General features: G+C 39.9%; 1 protein-coding gene across 2 annotated transcripts; it reads left to right on the top strand.

Moving 5' to 3' along the window:
- The first annotated feature begins 648 nt into the window (after nucleotides 1-648).
- ciita (class II, major histocompatibility complex, transactivator) lies at nucleotides 649-24,199 on the top strand. 2 transcript variants are annotated; one of them, XM_037978842.1, is made up of 22 exons: nucleotides 651-2,003; nucleotides 11,124-11,177; nucleotides 12,533-12,568; nucleotides 12,706-12,765; nucleotides 13,027-13,119; nucleotides 13,225-13,275; nucleotides 14,279-14,326; nucleotides 14,819-15,043; nucleotides 15,931-15,990; nucleotides 16,106-16,207; nucleotides 16,298-16,351; nucleotides 16,471-16,682; nucleotides 17,795-19,119; nucleotides 19,347-19,880; nucleotides 21,109-21,288; nucleotides 21,382-21,453; nucleotides 21,685-21,765; nucleotides 21,866-21,949; nucleotides 22,077-22,160; nucleotides 22,268-22,351; nucleotides 22,819-22,902; nucleotides 23,398-24,199. In XM_037978842.1, exons 1-22 carry the CDS (start codon nucleotides 686-688, stop codon nucleotides 23,471-23,473), a joined length of 4,917 nt encoding a protein of 1,638 aa, XP_037834770.1. In that variant the 5' UTR covers nucleotides 651-685; the 3' UTR covers nucleotides 23,474-24,199. The 2 variants fall into 2 exon arrangements, with proteins under 2 accessions (XP_037834771.1, XP_037834770.1); XM_037978843.1 differs by lacking the exons at nucleotides 21,866-21,949; nucleotides 22,077-22,160; nucleotides 22,268-22,351; nucleotides 22,819-22,902; nucleotides 23,398-24,199 and having other exon boundaries at nucleotides 649-2,003; nucleotides 21,642-21,765.
- Nucleotides 24,200-24,532: the final 333 nt, after the last annotated feature.

A 24,532-nucleotide genomic window follows, 5' to 3' on the forward strand; every position in this document is an offset into this window, starting at 1 on the left:
TATTTATATTCATCTTCAGATAAATATGATTTACCTTTATGTATGTCTATTAAATGCAATGCCTTTTACAACGAGATATGTCGGGTTTTATTTAGGGAAGTGTAACATTTTGCTTAGATCCTGTTATGCTGTGAAAAGGTCCCTAACTGAGTGAGATTACGTCAAATCGATGTCTCTGTCTTTGTGTCGAGCCAATATGAACAGTTAAACTGGTGGCTTTAGACAGTCTGTGACTTGAAATAATTGTTTTATTAAATTTACAGTGCTTGGTGGGAAGCTGCACCCAAGGGCATGAGTTAGTCCTCAAAATACAAAAGCAAAGGCTATCAGACGAACAGAAATGCTAATAAATACTGCGTGTGTGTATTAATTCGGTGTTTTTGTATTAATATAAAACAGAATTAATGTCTCTTTGTAGATTGTCTCCATGTACAAACATAAAACTTCACTTCCTATTATGACTATTAATCATGAGAATGTCGTCGCCGCCTCCCCTCTTTTTTACATACAGTCCCACAGTTTTTAAACCAGACCTCCCATGTAGCCACAAAAACGCCTCCCACGTCGAAAAAGAACGCCTTCTGGTCAAGATCAGTGTCCCTTTAATATATATATGAAATTCAATCATGTTGGTGAGACGGTGTCTCTCAAACAGGAGCGTGATGCGTTGGGAGCAGCCGTCACTATGGCTCAGTTCTCGGAGGTGTTAGAGCAGGTGCAGTCTGTTCGGACCTGGGCTTCTCCTGCCGAGGTCCAGGCTCTGCTGGACGGGCTGGTGGAGGACGGGATCATCTCGGAGTCGTACGGGAAGAGCTTAAGGCTGCACCAGCTCCATGATGGGATTGTGCCTGATCTAGTTTGCAGGGAAGCTGCGAGTAAACTGGGACGTGATGAGCTGGATGGGACATTTGACCTGCAGTACCTCAACGAAGGGCAAGTGAATCCATTGTGGACAGATGGATCAGAATCTGCCGTCAGTGCCCACAAGCTGGAAGACTTTAATTTTGTCTCTTCAACGGATGAACCTATCACAAAGTCCTGGTCACCAAAGAGACCACTATATGAACATGTTATCCACAGAAAGAGCCCCAAACCATTGCAGGAGTTTCTGGGAGGTGAACCAATGGACGAGCTCTACCTGAATCAAGAAGTCTTTTCGACACCGACAGCAAATGACTTCCACTATAGACTCAAATTGAGTGATAAAAAAGCCGAACTGCTGAGCAGTACAGAACCAGTGCAGAAGCCTGTAAGTGATAGTGAAAGTGTGAATAGGGGAAATTTGGGAAACGAGGAGTGGTTAGAGCAGATAGAAAAAGCAGCAAGGCTGGCCATCCCTCTAGAGGAGGACAGAGGACGACAAATGTTGCAGGCAATGGTTCCTTTTAATGCAGCTTGCTCTTCAACCAGTGACATCATGGTGTTAGGCCGTGAAGCCCACTACCCAGATTGGGATACTGAGGAGGAAATTGAGCTTGCAGCAGCTTGCAGGATGCTTGATGCAAGCACTGGGGACTCAGAGTTTTCAGAGACCTTTTCAACAGATGGAGTCGAACTAGCAGGGTTGTGTTTTTCAACACTGGATGTGGCTGAACTCAACATTGATCGTTTTAAACTTACTGGAGCAGCCGGGAGTGTTTCACCTGCTGGAGCTTGTGCAGGCGCAGGAACAGACAACGGCACTTTCATGCTAGAGGGCCACTCGGATGTTTTCTGGCAGGATAGCAAGACAGTAGACATAATGGATAACCTGTTCGGTTTAACAGGCGAATATTGTGGATCAAATTCTTCAATACCAAAACCTACTTTTAGGTGTCTGCTTTCTTCTGGGGCTTCTCAGGATTCCAAAACGGTTGGGCAAGATGAATCTTTTTACTCAAGCAGATGTTTTAGCTTGACAGAGGAGTTTATTAGTGATCGAGAAGATGATTTTAGGATTAGAACGACAACATGCCCCAGCAATGGAGTGATAGAAATCCTTGAGAGTATGGATTTACACTGTGGTAAGTTTGTTTACAATCATCTTATGTCCACTTTGAAATTCATATCTGGTTTAAATTAATCCCAGATTGCTCATCTGATGTGTCTCCCGGTAGTAGGCGTTCTGTGTTGGCCAACATGTTGTAAAGTATGCACTGATGTAAACTCTTCTGGAACAAAAAACAACCAAGAACATGAGATAATTTGCCAAATTTTGCATGTTTCGCATTCTAAAAATAACCAGCCTGCAGTTCAGTATCAGTCTGACACAGGTTTTCTATTTATTTCCTGCTATTTTTTTGTGTTCTCCCTTCTTTTACTTTCCATAATTCTGCGTTTTCGAGAAATGTCAGGTTTCATGTCAAAGCATGGATTTAGTTTATATGGGTGTTGCTCAGGAACTGCCTTTCTAGGTACTTTCCCTCCCCCCCACCCTACCCCCTTGTTTTCATGCAACCGAAAGTCTGCCTTGCAGTCTGCCAGATTATTTGATTAACCCTTCGTGGTGAAGTGTGGTGATTTACTTTCAGTTTGACTTTACTTTCAGTTTTACAGTGGTGGGTTGTTTTAGCCTAAAGGTAGGGTGGTCTTCATCCAGTCAGAAGATTTGATGTTTGGTGAGAGTTTTTAACTCAGCAGAGAACTCAATGTGTCCTAATGCTTATTTTCAAGCATTAAGATTTATGGCTTTATGTCCAAGCTCGACCAGTGATACCTCTTTAAAAGTCCTGGCAACATCAGCTGCTCCAGGAAACCGCTCTGTACACACCTGTCGATTTTTTTTTTTCAAAATGTTTTTTTTTCTACAACAAAGAGCAAAGAAAAGTCAAAGATGTTTTCCAACAAACAGCTGCATAATCAGCTTGAGTTTGGTGGTGCAGTGGGAGTGGCAGTGTATGTGGTTTATCAAACTGGTGAGCAGGTAGAGCAGGTACTTTCCACACAATAAATAAAACCCTCCACTGTTTGTAGCACACCGGTGCGCACGCAGGGAATGTTTTCGTCATTTGCTGTAACCAAGGGTTGGATCACGAAACAGGGAAGCATCTCTCTGGAATGTCAGTTAGATCAATGTCACACGCTGGCACCAAATACAAAGTAGATCCATAGTGCCAGTAACAAATTTATTTTTAGATAGCTGTGTTTTGTTAGCAGTATTTTTGCACTATTGTCAACACAAATATGAGTGGACCAAATGTGTCAAAATCTAAGGAATTAAAGGGATAGTCTAGTCAACTTTGAAGTGATGTTCTAATAGTTATCAATAGTTAGTACCTTATCAGGCGTGACGTCGGTCACAGAGCACTGAGTATGAAGAAAGAGGCAACAGTCTTTGTCCCGGCTAGGCTAATGGCTAGCCAAATAGGTGTCCATTTTTTCAGTTTTTCAGGCTTATAAAACAAACCTTTCTCAAAAACGGTGTACTGATGTCAAAGAACGCTACATTAGCTAGTATTAAACTTTTGCATGACACTGTTTGTTGAGTTTGTCGCTGTTTTCTCAATAGAAAAACACCCATGGCACTACACAAACGTACATGTACCAAAACTACTGAATAGGTCAGTCGGCCTGATCAGTGCATCTAGTCAAATATACTCCTGATAACTCCAGGAAGTTGACTGGACTATGTCTTTAAGTGCAAATCTGCTTCAAAATGAGTCAGGCAGTGAGATGAATCCTTCATGCATTATTTTAAAGTGAGATAAAATTGGTGAAAAAAAATGATTAAAAGACAATTATTTGTGTTATTTCATGTAGGCTTGTTTGTTGATAGATGGATATCTTGGTTTATAATGGACATTGTGGCTCAAGAGGAAGAGTGGTTCAATCCCAGCATCCACCACTAAAAGTCAAAGTGTCCTTGGGCATGACACTGAACGGCGTGTAAGCCCCAGTCTGGGAAAAGTGCTTCGAGTGGCAGTAAGACGAAAAAAATGCCTTGTCTTTTCTGTTTGAAGCTGCAACTTCTCCCCATGCATGTGTGGGTTTTCTCCAGATACTCCAGTTTCTGCCCACAGACCAAACACACACACACATGTGTGAGGGTTTGTTTGTGTTTTTGTTTTCCTTGTGTGTTACTGTGTTGACCCTTTAAGGACCGGCAACCTGTCCAGGGTGTGACCCCACCTCCTGTCCTGTGACCATTGGAGACAGAGATCATGCGCATGACAGGGTCAGAAATCTGCCTCAGTCTGGTCACGCCACTCTGCCACCATTTTACATCTTATCCATGTTCAGTGGCGTTACAAAGAGTTGGCACTGCCTCGCAGAGTTTAGATTGTTGAACCAGCACCAAAAACAAAGACAATACAGGTCTGATGCAGCTGAGTGTGCAAACAGGTTTAGCAAAAATTTGGGTTACGCGCCATTCAGTGGTGGATGGACATCATTGTCGAAGTACATTATGACAAATGATGGGCTGAATGGTGCATTAGGCAAGAGTCGGTGTAACTGCAGAGTTTTAGCCAACATTTGATAGAAGAAAATAAACGTGTTATTTTTGTTTAGCTCTGCGATGTCGGTTCGTCCAACCTGATGAGACTATCGCTTGCATTCTGAATGAAACCTACTCTCAGCTGTGCCCTCATTGTAGACGACAACATGAGCTCTAGGTGAAGTACTAAAACAATTTAAAACATGCACAAAACGTCAACAGAACAAAAAAAAACTTCTACCGTTTGGACAAACGTGTCCGTTTACAACCAGAAACTCCACTTGACTTTTCATATTTAAAACGTTATCACAAATCCAAGCATTTAGCGGTAGAAAAGAAACTAACAAACAAAAACAAAAATAAAAAAAATAAAACCTGTATAGAAAGTGACAAAACTTTGAAAGTTTGCTCCCAAAGCTCAAGTGTTCTCCAAACAACTGGAGTTATATACAGTAGATCACAGGTGTCAAACTCCATTCCTCGGGGGTCGCTCTCCTGCACGTTTTAGACGTGTTTTTGCTTTAAAACACCTGGTTTAAATGGATGACTTGTTGCCATGATCCTGGAGAACTTGATGATTTGGTGAGGAGCTAATCAAACCATTTGAATCAGGTGTGTTGGAGCAGAAAAACCTAAAACCTCCAGGACAGCGGAGCCTCGAGGCCTGGAGTTTAACACTCCCGCAGGAGATCATGAGCTTTGTCAAGCCTACTTTTTGTATTGCAACAGTTTTTTTTAACTATATATTTAAAATAAATTATGCTCATTACACATCCAAAGCTTTTATTAAACAGGAAAATGAATTCAGATGTAAAATAAAACTTAAAAACTCTTAGTTGTTCTTGTTTTGATTATTAGTTTTTTGTGTGTGCTTGGTTTGTTTTCTGGTGTCCCAGGTGCTCGAGTATTAGCTTTATTTATTTTGTTTCTTATGTGTGTTTTGTTTTGCTATAGTTTTTTTTAACATTGTATGTATAGAAAGAAGCTGCTTATTACGCTTTTTATAACAAATCCGATGACAGGAGAAACAGTTCATCTGCAAATTATTCAGGTAAAAAAATGAAAAAAAAAAAAGGAAACTCTCATTAAGACTTAGTTCTTGTAAGATGAGCTCCCAATCAACACTGTCTCAGTCTGTTAGAGTAACAGTTATAGAATAATTTCCATTTCAGCTTTAGTTTCACACTGTCCAATCATTTTCAACTTTTGTAAGCTAAATTTATGAACGGCTGCCAACTACAACATGTTTGTTTGCCTATGGAAACAGCCAAAGTGACTGAAAGGAGGTCAACGATATTGTTAGTGTTTGTTTGCGTTTAGCAGCAGACTCACTCTTGTATTTCCACTTAAACATGTTCTCTGTACTGCCAGCTAAGTCTTTTGTTTACAATGAGTGCATACCCGCAATTTAGAATGGAATATCAGTATATCTGGAAAACTACTGGAGTAAACTCTTCCAAACTGCATCATTTCATAGAGGTCAGGATAACCTTTTTATAGTTGATTTCATAGTTTTCAATTATTGCCTTTAAACTAGGAGGCTATTAATTAATATGTTTTGTTTAATAAGTACTATTTGAGGAAATTCTCCCCGCGGTTTATGAACAAAGGCTTAAAACCCAAAGTAAGTTTTGGCTCTAGGAGTGAATGTTGACCTTACGGCACAAACCAGACCCGCTGTTTGGCATCTGAGGCAAAGTGAAAGCAAAATGCAGACAGAGTGTTTGGAGGAGCTTGTTGGGCGCACGGACTGCACGCTGATGCAGGTTATCTGAGGGGAACATATTTTCTGCTTTTTTTTTTCACCTGGCTTTTTGTTGCCTTTGTCACATAACGGAGCGCAAAAATCAGGAAGCTGCGCAAAGCTGAGCATCACCCGACAGGTAAGCAATATTCTTCGGAGCCAAGTGCGCAGACAGGGATTATGGTGGGGGTTGGGGATTCCCCTCTGTCCACCTTTGTTTTAAATGAATCCCGTAGTTAAGCAATTTGGGTCAAAATTTTATTATAACTGAATCAATTCGGAACAGTTTCATGCGTCGCTGGATGATCCACAGACAAAAACCTGATTAGTTTCCAAAAATGATTTTGCTTTGCCAACTTTAAATTAGTTTAATCAACTACCCGACTTGATTTTCTTTAATAGGTCGCGTATTTAGTTATTTTGTGTGTTGCACTGGCTTACAGTAGAATCTTTCAGCCATAATGAGACGGATGAGCTCCATTACGCATGAGCGCAGCACCAAAATGGTGCAGGGGGGAAACAGAGGGGCGTGCCACTGTCATGGTGGCAGTTAGTCTGATGGAGTTTTAGGGGTAATTACAAAACACTGAGGTGATTTATCTACTACCAAGTCAACTTGAAACCGTGCATTATGAGGTGGCCAGATATGGACACATGAGTGAGTGTGACTTTTATAAACATCCGTGTTCAGCTCTGGCAGGTGTCATTTGTTGTTTGCAGTCTTTCGTTTATGTTTTTTTTTTATTATTTGAGAAGTGTTTTAGATTAGAACAGTGTTCAACAAAAAATATATTCGTGGTTCTGTGTGTTTAGGTTTAGGGTAGGGGTCTACAACATGTGGCTCAGGGGCCACGTGTGCCTGTTTGGTCCCTCTGCAGGAGCTCTTTATAGCTTTGACCAAAAATAAGTTGGAAATGAATACTATTTATGTTCTTAACCACAAATGAGAGGGCTGATTTCAGTCCTTTTTTGGTGCAATGTCATATAAATGTAAATAGAATTTTCTGTGATATTTATACTGCAAAGAATGTAACAAACTGATCAGTTTAAGCTAGAAGCCTGTTAGCCACTTCACTGATTTAACTTTCCACACAAGAGTGATTTTTCTCTGAAATTCACTGGAAAGTAAAAATGTGTTTACACAGCTGAGGTGAGCCGCTGAGGGGTCGAAAACAGAGTGCAGTTCTTCACATGTAGTTCTGTTACAAGTCATCAAAATACAAATACTTACCTTTAATAAAAAAAAATAGCAAAAGCTGAAGTAAAATTAAGGTCTCTGTCGGCAAAGGCGGAGAGATATTTTTGCCCGTGCGTGTTTGTTTGTCTCTGCCGTTAGCAAAATATCTCAAGAATCACAGAGTAAATATTAATGACAGACAGATGAATGTTTTGGAGTCGAGGGGGCCGCCACAGCTAATCAACATGAGCCAACACAAAAAATGGCGACACCTCAGTGAATTTTACAAACACTGAGCTGAAGTTTAGTGTGGTAGTAGCTGAGAGTCATCCGTGGCACATACTCCAAGTGTTGACCAATCATGGAAGATTATGCAAGCTATGACAATATTGCACGAGGTTTCACTTATTATTTTGAGGGTTTGACCAAAGAATGCTGCAACTCCGTCATTTCTCAACACAACATGATGTAGTGTAAAACTACAGCATGAAAGGCAGTGGGCGATATGCATTCCTTCAATGAATACAGGGTTTTTACTCTTTCAGTCATCATGAGTGGGTGGGAAAAATCTAATCAAAGTCTGACCTTTACAACCCACTTTTGCAGAGATGTATCATAGTGTAAAAAAAAAAAAAAAAAAAAAAAAAGAGGAAAATGTTTTTAAAGACATCAGCTGACACAGTTTATGTAAATTTGGGATATCCAAAGCTTCTACTGCCCTACATCCAATCATTTTTTTGGTTAATTTTGTGCTCAGTAAGGCTGATAGGAGAAAGTCTGCTCTCTTGATGAGTATCCCTACCCATAAGGCATTTGGGTTGTTACAAATATTCAACATCTTACCTGTTGTAGATAGCTTTGTGAGCATTTTCAGTTTGGACAAATCAAATTTTAAGTCTGATGGGATCTACGAGCTAACAGCTAATTTGAGCAGCAACAAAACCAAAATGGATTGCTGCCAGCTTCACACAAGTCCAATCTCAAGACCTTCACGGTGGTTGAGGAAAAGATTATTTTATAAATGTTTGCACAGTCTTTAGGACATTCTGGTTTTCAACGAGATGGACATAGAAAACTTTACATCTATTTTGGGAATGATATTTGTGGTAATATTATGGTTTGGGCTTGTTTCACAGGATCTGAATCATAAGGGGTTGGCTATCATTGATTGGACAATTGATTTTGACTTACACCAGAGATTTCAAAGCAAAAATATCAAGAAATCTTTCTTAAAACTAAAACATTGGGGGAAGAAATGTGATATAGCTGCAAGATAAAAACCCAAAGCACAGAAATAAAAAAACCTTGTTGAAACAATTAAGTCAAAATTCTTACCTTAATTTAGCACAAAATGTTGTGGAGGGGTCTGATGGTGGTTGTTTACATGGGAAAAACCCATAAACATCTCAGAGTTTCAGTTTACTTGTCTAAAATTTAGTTTAAAAAAAACTTTTGTCTTGATGTGCAGAACAGTTTTCAGTTTCAGTCCTAAAAACAAAGGATTGTAAATTATTCATGAATATTTTCCCAAAGAGTTAAGTGGCCAAATTAATTATTTGTCGTATTTGTGCATCTGAATTCTGTATCCATTCTTTAAACCTGAAAATGTACTAACACCACTGTAAGATTTAAGATCGGCTGTGCAGTTCAGTAAAGGTGATGAGGTACCTCGGTGAAAAAGTGATGAAAACTGTCAGAGTTAACTATCCCTGAACTGTTGTATCACTTTCGGTGTTGTGTTTACTTTGCCGTTCAGAGGACTTGACTCAGCCTCATTAGATTTATCTACCTGGATTATTGACCATCCATCAGGACACGTGTTAACTTTAGTTTCCCCATTTAGAGCTACCCATCGACTCCTCACCAATAACAAATCCTAACACAACACCTGCTGCACAAAGACACAAATGCTACTGCTCATCTCTCCACGATTAGCCCAACGTGACTCTTATTTCAGAATGCTGCGTGCTCTGTTTTCCTAGCTTCGGACTCTGACTTGATGAAACAAAAGCATGGGTGTGTTTTGGCTTTACAAAGGCTGCAGCCTGAAGCCACAACTAAAAGGATGCACCTGAATCCCCTTTTAGTTTTCCTTTGCAGTTATTTATCCTTTTATTTATTAATTTATACACATCCTGTCAACAATTTACAGAAATGGTTACACAGCACCATTATATCAAGTATTTCTGTTTAATTTATGACCAAACATTGAACGTGTTACCCTCATCAGAGAGACATATTTATTGAAAACAAGTTGTCTGAAAGTCAGGGCACGTGTTAAGATAATTCTACATTAGATCAAAGACAGAGCGATGAGAATGATCACCATGTTTTTGGTCTGTTTGTCCACATGAAAGTATGAATACAATTTGCAAAACAAATGTGGCTCACAGTTTGTAGGTAGTTTCAGTTTGACATTGCCAAAGGCTGGGAATAAACAGGCGCATTAAGCCTGAAACCAGGAGATATATTTTGTTTGTTTGTTTATTTTCAATGCTGTAATTGTACTGGAAAGCACAGAAATTGTTCATGTTTTAACAACAAAACCCATCTTTTGTTGGCCATTACCTGATTCCTTTATGTTTTTCTGTCCTGTTTTCTTCTGAAAAAACAACGTTCCAAAACTACTTTACATTTCCCTTTAGATAATAAATATATAATGAAAGAAATTGATGATTCTCTTGTGGTGTGTTTAAGTGTTACTGGAGATTACTAGGCCTTATTTCCTGACGAACAATACTGTTGTGCATTCTGATTGTTCTTGACATGATGAAATGATATCATCTTCCAGATGGCTGGAGGGTAAATGTCTTGTGGGTGGGATGTGAGGAATTTCCCACAATACTTTCATTTCTCTAATAAAATCGACTCTACGGAGGGTAGTGTGATCCTAATGCAGTTACCTGATTAAGAAAGGATGCAGCTTTTTCTAGTAAACAGTGGCGAAGATGGAAGGAGGAATTCCCATTCGCTTTAGTCTCCTGAGGCAGTGCATCCATCTCGAGGGAAGATGTTGATGTGTGAAGGAAAGGGTTTTGCCCAGTCTTTTAGTTTTCTAAAATTCACAATCAACTCTTTAAATTTGCTTGTGGATTGCTGCCTCCACACCAGTTCGCTAACTATTCCACTCCTGTCCTGTCGGTTATTTTAATGTCACTGCCGATGAGACGGACTCCTGTTGCATCATCATCAAAAAAATGAATGAGTTTATCTGTACAATATTTAGCTGCACGGTCCCATGTGAGCAGAGTAAAGAAACAAAGAACAAAGGCCCGAGCACACACCCTTGAGGAGCTCAAAGATGAAGCGTGGGGTCTTACTGCCAACATGAACTGTCTGTTTTCTTTCTGATAGGAAGTCTGAAATCCTTTTATAGTGAGGTTTTCAGTCAGGTGGCTCATCTTAAAGCTTTCTGTGCCATGGTGGAAGTTGGCAAGATTGACTTCCTGTAACCTTCTTTGTTTCAGCTGCAAAAACTCTCAAAGTGCCTCTGTGTTGTACAGATAACGTTGTACAATGGCAAAATGATTCAGAGGATTACATTTGACCCTGATTCAGCCATTAAGTGCACTAAGAGAGCAATAAGACTGGCAGAAATACTGAAACTTAGGGTGAGACATTGAGCAATGTTTGATTAAAAAACCACCATGAATGACTGGCATATCTTAACCTGTTGGCTAATCAGTGACCAAGCAACTTTGGTGTAGTTTGTACTGGTTAGTATCACTTGTCATCCTGTGTTTACAGTCCCTGTTCTGTTTTTGTCCCCGTGTTTTGTTTGTTATCAGATGCCAAGATGCAGGAGTTTGACCAGGATTCCTTTATCTCTGACCTATTACCAGGTTTGTGCTGTTGCATCTTATTAAAGATTTCTAAGAGATTTTCTGTGAAGTGGGGAAACATTACACCTATAAAAATGCCATGAGTTACATTCGGTTTATCATACCACAAGTTGATATCTTACAAAAAAAACAGTACTGTATGCCATTGGCTCAAACATGAATTGTGTCCCCTGTTTACGTATGGAAAACGATGTGCTGTCTAGTAGTAATGCCAACAAAACACATGAATCTGGTGAATGGTGCCTCATTGACACAGTCAATCAATTGGCATTCTGAAGTATACATTTAGCACTGGAAAGTATTGTTTTTTTAGCGCAAACAACATTGTTTTTCTAACCTTAACCTACAAAATTTGATTCCTAAACCTAGCCAAGTTGGGGGGTTTTCTGTCTAAAAAACAACCAAGAAACTGGTTAAAGGAGAAAAAAATATATTTATGACTGAAAACAAATAAGTAAAAAGAAAAAACTGTTTTATAGTGTCAGTGTATTACAACTGACCCAGCACCTATGATGACTTTGTGGCTTGTTACATCAAAACTTTATGAAGCTGTGTGTTGAACAGGTTTGTATGAGTTGTTTTTTTGCACACACAACCTGTATGGTCCAGAGCACTGTGCAAAGGTTCTAAACCACTCCTAGTTTCTTTATACAGTGTCTACCAAATGTTTTTTGATCTCTGTAAATGCTCTTGATTGATAGTTCTTCAGACTTTCTTGAGCTTTTTTAAAGTTTTTCATTGGCCTTTGGCTGCTTTTTCACTTGTTTTCTGTCAAGTTCTTGTAGCTGACCGCCACAGCATATTGTATGATTTGCTAACGTGTCTGTTAGTCGACACAAATTTGGTTCATCCTTTTTGTGCCTGTGCAATCGGAGATAGGTGTCTTAACAAAATTAAAGCTTTTTTTTTTTTAAATGATAAGGTAATAGACTGGTAATGAGTGAAAATGCAGCCAATGTCCAAAGAAAGTTTTTAAAAACCCTCCAGAAAGCCTGAAGAGATATTGATGAAGACCTCTTTAAAAAGCCGCAACCAAGACATCCCTCGTCCAAGGAATGAGGGCTGACTCAAATCTTTTGTGCTGCACTTTGAATTAGAAGACTGGTTGGAAAAGAAATAGGTTCACAGAGCTAGAGAAACCTGTTCTGCTTCTTTACCAAACGTACAGATGTTTTTTTTACAGGTAGCAAAACAAACAAACCTCAAAATGTATCTAAAACCTACCCCAGTAAATAAAATAATAACAAAATTAGTATGCTTGTTCAATAACCAGTTGATAATGTGACATGAATAGAAAAACAAACAATCAAATCTGTGAATATCTTGCAAAGTGATGTCTGTTTTTTGTGTTTCAGAGGATCTAACTGAATACTTGAATGATGAATGCTTCGGTAAGTTGTAATTAAATCTCTGAAGAAATGTGTTCACTGTTAAGAAAGAAAGGTTTATGAGATGACGTGCATTAGCAAACTTACACTTATGCAAATTAGTGTGCTGTCTAATCACCTCTTTGGCACTTCTTACCTAGATCCAGAAGAGTTCTCCAAATATTTCAAGTCTGGTTGTTTGGAAGACATCATCAACGATAGTAAGACTCTTTTCTTGCTCGTCAAACATTTTCTTAAATATTTTTGTCATCAAGCTCTACCAGCGAGTATTCTGTTGACTGTTTCTTTGCGTGTTTCTGGTCACAGTTTAACCCAAATCTAGACAATGTTCAGAAAAAAGTCCAGTTTGCAGCCATTCTTTTTCACATCGGTACAGAAACACATGACAGTCAACTATTTCTAGTTTCTCCGTCTGCCAGATGCTTCACAGGCTCTTTTACTTCCTCTTTTATGTGCCGCAGGTGAGACTCCGCTGCCGTCTGAGGTGTCACTCATCCAGCACGAGCAGCCACAGACAATCAAACTACCGAAGCATAAAAGAAAGAGGCCGAGAGGTAAAAGCCCAGTCCTGTAATGGAGACTTTAAGTTTGGGTTTCCAGCCCAAACAAACATGCTGTAAAGAAAGTCATCAGTTATGCGTACTCGTTGTCCTCCCCAGTTTCTCAGCGCTCCAAGAAGAATCCAACATTGAAAAGGCTAAAAGTAACAGGTAACACATTTGTACATTTTTAAATGTGACTATTAAAGGAAAATGTATCTTTAAAGAGATTGTCTGGTCTTTTTTGAAGTAAAGTTCTGACAAATAATTGATGACTGATGTCATGGCTGATAAGGTACTAACTATTGATAACTATTAGAACATCACTTCAGAAATGACCAGACTATCCCTTTAAATGTTCACAGAGGAAAACAAATTACTTCTACACTCCACTGGTGGTTATAAACCTTTTTTATAATGCTTAACTGCAGTCCCATTTATCATATTTACGGCCAATCATGACATTCCAGAGTCCAGGTTTTAGTATCAATTTATTACTCAAGTTACTGGACAGTAGCCATATTTTTTATTTGTTGTCATTATTCCTTTATCTTTTTGTTTAGCAGTTTGATAACAAGTATTTTCCCCCTCTGATTTGGTCTCCCAGTTAATCTCAGATCTCATAACGCTTTTATAGCAGTTCATGCAAATACTAATTTAAAAATGTATCATTTATAAACCGCTGTCAGTTTAGTATTACAGGGTTACTTACATAGAAATAATTTGTCATTTGCAATCGCAAATAGCGATAGTGGCAGGTAGCTGTAGCACTTTTGGTCCAGCCTGCTGCAAATATAAGAATATTTCTTCCAGAATAACCATGTAAACAAAAAAAAAACTGAACAAAGACAAGACTAAGCGCAAAGACAAAACAGAAAAAACAACGAAACAACAACAACCCCCAAATCCTGCCACAAACTTGCCATTAGCTCATCATTCTGGTCAGATTTAAAGTCTGTTTATCTAAACTAATGTTGTTAAAAGAGCTATATCACTTTAAATGACTGAAACCCATTTTTTGCCCTTAAAATAACACGTTCCGACTCAATTCAGTAGAGGAAAAAGCTCTGCTTGAAGGATCAGTTTTCATCTCTTGTGATGAAACAGAAATACTGAGCTTCCTTTGTGACCAGATGGCTCACTACAGTTTTCTGTTGATTCTTGTTTTTTGTAGAGCAACCAGTCAGCCAAGAGACGAATGGTGAACCAACGAGCACTCCAGGTGAGTTTTGGTCATTTGTATTGAAAGCTGATGGCATTTTATTGAGTTGGTCATGCTTGATTTAGTTCCTTTGTTGGTTTAAAATATGGACCAAAAAAACACAAAAACGAACAAAAAAAAAAACCATAGGAAGTGTTATTTCGGAGAATAAGATTAGTTATCACTGTGATGAATCAGAAGAGGAACTATCACCTCAAGGAGGAGATTTTCAACATTATTTTGGTGCACGCAGTCGTTCACTTTAAAACTTTTGTTGGCATTTGCTTCCATTACAATTATCTGCTCTTGATCTTTTAACAGGCCGATGCGTAGCTGCAGCACAAAAACAAATGAGGCATGTTAAATATGATTGAAACGCATTAAACAGTATTTACATTGTTTTATGCCTGCACTGAGAACATTAGCGCCCTTTGTTTTCCCTCCTTCCCGATACAAGGAGCCGGTTTGAAAAAAGTATTAAGGAAGTTGTCTCTGGTTTCGTTGCTGATGCAGAATGCGTGCCAACTCCAACTCCAACTCCAGAGCCAGTGAGAGACCTCCCCACCACCCCTCCACTGTTTAAGGTCTACCCTTCCTCGCCGGGCGCTCCCATTCCCATCCGGCTCATCACCCTCCCAGACAACTCTGGATACCAGGTGGTCCAGCTGTCCTCTTCGCCTCCCCCTCTCATTAGGCTTCCGCTCCCCAACATGACAGCTACTCCCACATACATCTTAGGTGAGTTGTATGCAAGAAAAAAAAAAGAAACAGATCAGGAAACTCAAGAGAGAGAAAAAACAAGCTAATTAGGTTCATGGTGTTGTGTTTCAGTTGTGGCTAAAAGGTGTTGAGCTTTTCTAAAGGATAAATATACCTAAATGCTGCTGTGATCAGCACCCACAGATGTAGGGCATAACATTTTGCTGTATCATGATTCAACATGCATGCTTACGCTCTCAGTGCTCATCAGTGTTACAGATTGTTGGCTGTTGTACAGAAATATATATTTTGGGGAGGAATTACAAAACAACTAGACAAAATTCTTCAGTCATTCACCATTTAAATACATAATTAAGAAAGTATTATTAAAAATGTAGCTAATAATTTTATTTGACCATGTCCAAATAATTGGCCATGTCAATTTATTTATCAAAACTACATTTATGGCATTTCAGTGCATCAGAATTTCATCTAAGATTCATCATGTGTCACATGACAAGCTTTATTCTCCCTTTGCAACCGCTTTCCAGTGTCTTTCAAATTTCTAACATCTTGCTTCGTGGGACACCACCTTGACATTGGAGGTCCCTCAGGACTCAACCCTTGGACTCCATTTTTTTAATGCTTAATGCTATTTTTCTACATAAATATATAAAATGTCTGACTTTTTTGAAGTCAATTAATTGCAAACAGTGTTTTACACAGTTTGAGTGCAGTTTTTATCTGTAACCAGAGGAAGCTCCTAAAATGATTTGATCTGAATCAAACACTTCTTCCAGATCACACCTGTCTTTACCTTTTTATTGATATTGCATGGTGCTCATGTGCATTTCTATTTAGTTGTATTAAATGTAGTCTGTGACATATCACAGTTTAATTCTTGTACATGTTCTTTTATCTTGTAGCTAATTTAGTTCCTGCCACCCCACCACCCTGTAAACGCCAAGTGCCTCCACTCTCTCCGGGTGAGTTTTAGATCTTCTTAAACTCAAATGGTAATGGATCTGTGGTAAAGGTTCTCCTACAGGCTCTGTGTTCTTCACCCCTTAAATGTATTTATTTTTCCTCTTGTGTTTGCAGTGAATGGTGCTGTAGCGCCTGTCGTGATGAGTTCTTTCCCAACCGGTTCCCTGTCAGACATGACCAGCAAAGCCGCGTCCCCTCCTCCATCCCCCAGTAATGGTAGGCATCACCATTTTTGTCATTCCATCGTCCATGAGGGTATCTGTAGTCCTACCACTATGTGAAAAACTGTGATTTGTTGATTTTCAGAGTTGTCCCCTTGTAAGGAATCACCAAAGTGTCCCACTGTGGTTGAAATTCCACGTAAGTCCCTGGAAGCTTCATGATTACTTTTTTTCCCCAGTTTATTCCCAATTTTTTTTCAAATTTCAATTCCTTTTTGTGAACACGCAGTCTGGCATTTGCTTGTTTCTGTCCTTCAGAGGGTGTAAAGGACTATATTCAGCGGTACAAGGCACACATGGCTGAAAACTGCCAGGCTATGGAGGCAGGTCTGGTCCTGAGCACTCATTACGTAGACGTGCAGATGAGTAGGAGAGAGATTATTCGCTCAGGAAAAAACACAAACAAAAGTCTGGACAAAGATCTTATCATCACTGGAGACTTGGATCGCCAAGAAAGCTTCGTAGAACAGGTAAGAGTGTCACCGTGATGGGATTTGGTTTCAAAAAGACAAGACAAAACAATCACCATCTGCAAATCCTGGCAAAAATAATGCAAAATAATTCAAAATGAACAGTTCTGGCATTGTAAATTAACATATTTGTTTTCCTACTTGGATTTTTTTAGATTGAGCAGATCAAAAAGGAGGGGGGCTTTTTATTGTTGTTGTTTATCATTCTAAATCCAGTGCCTAAATAAATATAAATGTGCAAATTATGGTGCAGAGAACAAGCCCCAAAACAAGTGCTGACGATTTAAAAAAGGGGATTTCACACAATGGTGGCAAAACATGTTGACTGTTTCCACGCAGCTGTTCTTAAACTCTGAAACAAGTACTAACTAATCAAGGAAGTTGCAAAGGGGGAAACATAGGAAGGTGGATTAAGGAAAACATCAAGGGCAGAAAACTAAAAATCATTAAGGCCTAGAAATGAGAAATGTACAACAGAGGACATAAAAAACAAGAAGAAATAAAAGTCAGTGCTCGTGAGAAACTGGTACTCAAATATACAAACAAATGTTTAAAAAAAAAGGGTACATTGGAAGCAGTCATGGACCGATTAAATGAACAAGACTTTTGTTTTTGAGTCATGTATCTTGAATATAAAAGGAGGTGATGCAGGAACTTGTTTTGGTGCAGGTCTGGTAAAAAAAAAAACCTGAAAACTTGTTTTTCATAGTTGCCAAAGATAAGATAAGATGTAGTTCAATGATGATGCAGTGAGTTTTTGTCCATGATCATACGCTTCACCAGTGCAGTTAGGACTTTTCCTCTTAACTCCATGACACAGACAGCAAACAGTTCAGATGTGTTAGAAACTTTATTGTGGAAAATGGAAACTAAAGGTGTATTTTGCAGGTCGGATCTGTTGGCTTCAAGGAATTAAAAATGTTCTAAAACCTCAAGTTGGTTCAATAAAATACTGATTGTTTTATGTTTCTTGATATCGTTTGTATGTAATTAATTCTATATATTTTCCAAAACATTTGATAAAAAGTCCAACAGATTTGGTTATTTTTCAGTGTGTATCTGTCTGGGGGGGAACTGCTTCCTAAACTGTACAACTTGTCCATCCTTTCCAGATCTTCCCAAGCCTAAATGGAGACAAGCATAACAAACGGTACATTATGTTGTTTGGAAAAGCGGGCATGGGAAAAACCACGCTGATCAAGAAGTTGTGTCTTGACTGGTCTAAAGACAGCATCCCTCAGTTTGACTTTGTCTTCTTATTAGACGGCAAGAAGCTCACTTTAACAGAGCCTGCCTATAGCCTTCAGACACTCCTGCTCAGCCTTTCCTCCTTTGCGCCACCCTACACAGACCCCGGGGAAGTCTACAGTCAAATCCTTGCAGCCCCTAAACGTGTGCTTATCATTTTTGATGGGTTTGATGAGTTGCGGGACTACGAAATGCTGCTCCAGACTCTGGAAAAAGACTTGGTAACGTCGCTGCAGAGAAACGGCAAGGCGCAGAGCTTCACGGTAAAGCAGCTGTTTTCGGCCATCCTTCAGAGGGTCTTACTTCCAGGGTGCACTCTTCTGCTCGCCACTCGGCCAAGGGGCAACGCCAGTCAGTTACTGCGGCGCACAGACAGCCTCCTGGAGGTGTGCGGCTTCAGTCCAACAAATGTGGAAATGTACTTGTCGAAGTACTTCACTGATCCTACGCTCAGGGAATCTGCTGTGGACTGCCTAAGAGCTAGCAGCTATCTACAACTCCTCTGCTGGAACCCTGGGCTCTGCCACTTGGTGTGCACGGTTCTAGAGCAGTCCAAAAGTTCTGATGCCTTACCAAGAACTCTAACCGGGCTCTGCCATCAAGTGCTGTGCCTAAAACTGGAAAAAGACAGAGGAAGCACACAGATGCCTGGTGAAACTCAAGAGCAATCTGTGCAAGAAGCCCTAACAGAAATCTCAAACAATTCTCAAGTGAGGAAGGGTCGTAAAAACAATCAGACAAAGTCCAGAAGTGCGCGCCAGAGTGCCCTTCGCTCCCGGAGAGCCAAGAAAGCAAAAGGACAAGAGAAAGAGCGAGATGAAGTGGACGAGGAGAATGTTTTTGAGGACAATGACAGAAAAGGAGACAAAGAGTTGCTGTCCCAGCTGAGCTCTTTGGCCTGGGAGGGAGTCAAATCCAACTCCTCGATCATTCCCGCAGAAAAAGCCGTGTCTGCCAAACTCAAGGCATTCGGCTTTAGGACGGGGCTGCTGCTCGCTCATCGCCTGAGAACGACTGTCGCAGGAGATGATGGGGAGGGAGGAGGACAAGATGACAATAATGAGGAAGGAGAAAGTAAAGAAAACGGAGGAGACGTTAACCTCGTTGATAATTGTGACGACGGCATCTTGTTGTGGGCCAACCCTTTCCTGCAGAGTTACATCGCTGCCGTCCATTTGTCTTTATCAAGGTAAAGAGAACTTGTTTGTAAAAAAATAAATAACAAAACTAACAAAAGATTAAAAAAGAAAATGCTCCATGCAGCCCTTGATTCAGAAAGAGAAACCTTTTCTCATCAGCCAGTGTTGTTAGACTTAAAACAAGAGCATATCTTTTACATCTCCCTTTTTTTCCAGCTTTCACTTTCAGTATTGTTTCTGCTTTTTCCTGACCAACTCTTCTGCTATTTTCCCCCAGGACTGTCCCCGATCGTTCCTTTCTCCAGACTCTCCCTTTCCAGACGACTGTCAAAGGCCGTCGGAAGCCTAAAAGGGAGGAGCTCGAGCTCACCCAGCGCTTTGCCGTCGGCCTGTTGTTCTACAACAGGACAGAACTCCAGAGGCTCATTTCATACAAAGAGACTGTTGTCAGAGACATGTTGGTCAGCAAGCAGGCATTAGCGACAAAACACTTGGAAGGTCTTTCGATCAGTGAGCTGAGCCCAGCTCAGGTCCTGGAGGCCTGCAACTATGTGTATGAAGCCCAATTTACGCCCAAAGGGGGCGGAGAAAATCCTGCCAGCCGGATGTTGACGCATCTGGCAGCCAATCTGCCAGAATTCCTGACATTTTGTGGAGTTTCCCTCAGCCCACCAGATGTGTTCACCGTGCAGAATGTTCTCGAGCAGGGTGGAGCTGAAGGTAGAAGTTTCTGTTTGGATCTGGAGGACTCTGGGATACAGATCTGTGGACTTAGGGCTTTGATGAGCCTCAACAACATCAACACATACAGGTAAAATTCAGTTTGGGTTTGGTATCAAAACTGTCCAGTAATACCAATTTTATTAAGGTTCATCTGAGTTTGATTATTGGACATATTCATATTCCAAATCAATGTGAAAAAGTAAGCAATTAAAAATTTAAAAGATAGCATTGGGTTTTTTTGTTGTTTGTTTGTTTGTTGTTGTTTTTCTGGAGCCCTTGTAACAGGTACAACTGTATATTTATATTTACTATTTGTGATCATTAGCTTGCCCAGCTCATTAGCTCACTAGTTGTAGAACTGAAAATATTTCCAAGCACCACAAATATCTTCAGTGTGTAAATAAACTCGTTTACTGAAAACATCCTGGTTGTTTCAACCTGATCAGATGTTTCCAGCCCCTGACGGTTCTTCTGAATCTATTCTCGTCAACCAAATGTGCATTCTTGCACAGTTGACAGTGAAAACATGTGTACTATGCAGCGAAATTGGAAGTATGAGGGTTGCGGTGTTGGCTTAGCATATTTTGCATACAATGTTGCGCCACAGACAGACGACAGTGAAACAGTGAAAACATGTATAGTATGCAGTGAAATTGGAAGTGAAGTATGAGGGTTGTGGTGTTGACGTAGCATATTTTACATACAAACAACAACCTACAGAGTTAAGAAATTCGGCCACTGTAGAAGTGTGGAAAACTTTGGTTCCTCTCATGGACACTTGAGATTGGCTTAAAAGACACTCCAATGCCTACAGACCACCAACTTATAACCTGGTAAAATAAAATGCATAGGCTGATTTGAAGGCTTTTTTGCTATGATAACCACGGTATGTAAAGTAAAACTGACAGCAATGTTGAAGTCAGTTTTTTTTAGATTGAAGACATCTTAGCATGGCAGTAATTCATTTTAGTCTTGTCACTCCAGCCAGAATTAAACTCTAGTTCTCCAAACTGAAGTAATTCAAAGAGCTATCTACAACATGTAAGATATTAACTCTTCATAGCCTGTTCACAGAACCCCACTTCAAAAGTTTCAGTCACTTAGTTCAGCTTTGCATGTGCATGTGATGCTTTTAAGTGCATATTTATGTTTTTAAAGCAGTTGGCAGTCAAAGACAGAGCTTTTAACGCAGGTTTTGGGCTAGAAGTTCCATTTAATCAGATCACTGATTAAAAGGAAGAGCCTTCCTGGTATGTTGGGCTCCATGAATGTTGCATAAAAGACCGTAAACAAACAATTTTTGGTGTGCGCCTTAGGGCGTGCATTGCTGATGTCATCACCCTTTGGGAGCAGCTGGAGCAGAGCGACGAAGGAGAACTCCTGCTGGGAGCAGTGTCCAAGTTCAAGATCCACCCTCTGAAAGCCACACAGGTCTGCCACATCGAGCATCTGGAAAAGCTGGTGAACATTCACGTGCACAAGAGGCTATCGGAGAGGTGAGAGTCGGATTAGTGCACGTTCAGATTTGTTTCGCGCCGTTTTAGTTCTTCGTATGGGTTTGTTGACGTGAGTCTTGTGCTCGTTTGCAGCTCAAGCCAATCAGAATCCATCCTGGCAGAGGGGGTACCAGCAGTCAAAGAGCTGTACAAGCTGGAGTTTGAGTGAGTAACTCTAAAATTAGATTTTACATTATGTAAAAAGAGGGCAAAGAACTTTGTTTAAACTGGTTATTATTTGTTTAATTCCTATGAGAAATGCCATTGTTGTAATATATATGTTTCATATGCATTATAGATCATACAAAGTAAATAAAGTACAGATGGAGGGGTTTTTTTTTTTTTTCAATAAGCTGCCACTAGAGGACCAGATCGTGATCACATCTCTTCCTGCAGGCTTGGTCCAGAAAACGGTCCCTTGGCGCTCCCCAAGCTGTGGGACCTTCTGCCGGGCCTACAAAACCTGCAGCACCTCGAGTGAGAACAAACCGCTTCCTTTCTAGTGTTTCTCCAAATGCAAAAAACGTCTGAGTTCGTGAGCTCATTTCTGACGGCTTCTTCCTCGCTCTTCCTTCAGCCTAGAGAAGAGTAAGATCGGGAACAAAGGAGCAGAGAAGCTGGCGAATGCGTTGGTCTCACTCAACTGTCTGGAGATACTAAAGTGAGTACACGCTGATCTCTTCCTCATCTTATTTGTGTCTGTTTGAAAACATAAAAACTGAGTTTGTTAGTTTTTGTGTGAAATTTTGTGTGTGTGTTAAACCAAAGTGTTTGCTCCTTGTTTGTAGTCTGTCTCAGAATTGCATAGGAGACGAAGGGGTGAAGAAACTGGCTCTCTCACTGAAGGACCTGCCCAAGCTGCACTGTTTAAGGTTTGGATTCTACATCACACACACACACACTTGTGCCTACACAACATCTATAAATGGCATCTTACTTCAAAACCGCCTAATTTCACTTCCCTCTTTGGCTTCTCCAGCCTTTACAGTAATGTGATTTCTGACGAAGGGGCAGAGAGTTTGGCAGCAGTCCTCCCACACATGGCATCTCTAACCGAGCTCGAGTGAGTTTGTGACACTTTTTTTCTAAATCTCCTTTTAAGTCGTCCTGTTTGCGTCCCAGCAACAACTGTTAATGTTAGAAACATGACCGTGCAACCCCAATTCAGAAAAAGTCGGGATGTTGTGTAAAATGTAAATTAAAACAGAATGAATTGATGTGCAAACCTCATAAAGCCATATTTTAGTCACAAAAAAAGTACTCTTTTTTTTTTTAGTTTAAACATTTGATATGCTTACTGTGTCCCATTGTGAATAAATTATGAATTGGGGTTGTACTTTCAGATTTTGCTAATTTGAGCTTCAAGGACGTTTCATTCAACCTTAAACGCAACAAACACGCGCTTCAGTCGAGGAATCACAAGCTTGTGTTCCTGTGGTCTTATCTGGGGTTTTACGAGGCTGATGTGTACAGTTCTGTATTTCCTGTTGCACACTTTTCACGTTGTTTCTTCCTAAATCTCCCCAACAGTGTTAAATATAACAAGATGACGGACGTCGGCGCTCAGAGCCTCGGAGCCAGTTTGAGAAGCTGTCAAAAGATTAAGACATTAAGGTGAACTGTCTTGTCGAGCAACATGATGATCAATTTTTAACCACTTTTATGGTCTGCCAACATGAACGTCAATTGACCGCATAATTGCCTGTATCTGTGCAAGGGTGTGTTTGATTTGTTTCTTTGCGAAATAGCTGACGAACCACTGGATGGATTCAAATGACAATCCCAAAAGAAACATCGTTGAATGTTCATCTACAACTGATTAACTTTTGGGGTCGGCTTCATTCAAGATGGCCGCCACAGATTATCGACCTTAGCAAACACGAAAATGGCTGCAACTTGCTCATTTTTACAGATATTGAGCTAAACTTTGGTGAGGTGATAGCCGAGAATCATCCCCAACACATACTCAGAACACGAACAGATCGAGCAAGATTTCAGTTTAAAACGCTGACATGCAAGTCATCGGGCGATATGCATTTCTTCAAGGCTTGTTTCAGTATTTTACGGAGTTTTTGTTTTTGTAACTGGGTTCATCTCGTTTCGCTGCAGGATGTGGAACCAGTGTATTCCATACGGAGTGTTTGAGAGACTTCAGCAGCAGGACAGCCGCATCCTTTGGCACTAAAAGGTCTTTTCTACTTTGGAACGAACTTTTCATCATGTGTCTGACGCATTTGTGTGAACACTACACATTAAGTGCTCTAAACCTCGTAAAAACGAACAAAAAAAAGGACACGAACAAAGAGAATTTGCACTACAAGAATCAATTGCTGCTTTCCTCATCAGATGACTCTGGCCTCATTCTGCCTGTGCTTTCAAGGATCCAAACCTCACAGACCTGCTGTATGTGTGTGTGTGTTGTGTTATACAAACGTACCAAGCAACTTTGCACATTTATTTTTTTAGAACTGATTTTTATGGTCAGTTCTTCTTGTGGATAATGTATAAAAACTAGTGTTGTTTTTCACAAGTCTGAACTTCCTGTTTGTTACGAATGATACATTTCTCATCATCTGATGCTTTTCATACAAGCACATATTTTTTTTGTTTTTGTTTCCACTACATCATTGGTTTAATAAAATAAAAAAAAAGTCTTTTCACTTCCTCCGCAGTGGCTTTCTGTTCCTTGTTTTCATACAGACTAACCTTTCAAAGTATTTTGGTGCTTGTAGTTCTCAGTTAAATGTGTTACTCATGTCTCCTGCTGAAGCATTAAACCCAAAGCAGTCATTGTATGCTGATATGTCTGAATCAAATGTTACTGGGGTCACTATTTACCAATGTTGATGATGCTAAATACCTCTTCTGGAAGGAAATTGAATGAATAAAATCAGAATCTTTAATAACTGGTCCCATTGAAGTTTGGATTCTCCTTCACTTAAACACAACCCTTGAATGCAGTTACTCAGTTTTAAACCATTTTTGTTAGTTTCTCTTCTTGCCTAAAGGAATCAATCAGATCTTTCAAAGTGGGGTTCCTTGTAAATGTTATGAACCGTCAGTATCTTACCTGCTGTACATAGTTCTTTGAATGACATGGGTTTGGAGAAATAGTTTAAAGCTGACAGAATTGACGAGCTTAACAGCCAGCTGTAGCCGAGGTCAAAGTGGATTTTAAACAACTCCAATCTCAAAAAAATCCAAACCATTTATGAACCTCCGCATTTCTGTTACTTTTACGATA

The sequence above is a fragment of the Kryptolebias marmoratus genome, linkage group LG12 (assembly GCF_001649575.2).
Source record: "Kryptolebias marmoratus isolate JLee-2015 linkage group LG12, ASM164957v2, whole genome shotgun sequence".
In the NCBI taxonomy this organism is placed as follows: Eukaryota; Metazoa; Chordata; class Actinopteri; order Cyprinodontiformes; family Rivulidae; genus Kryptolebias; species Kryptolebias marmoratus.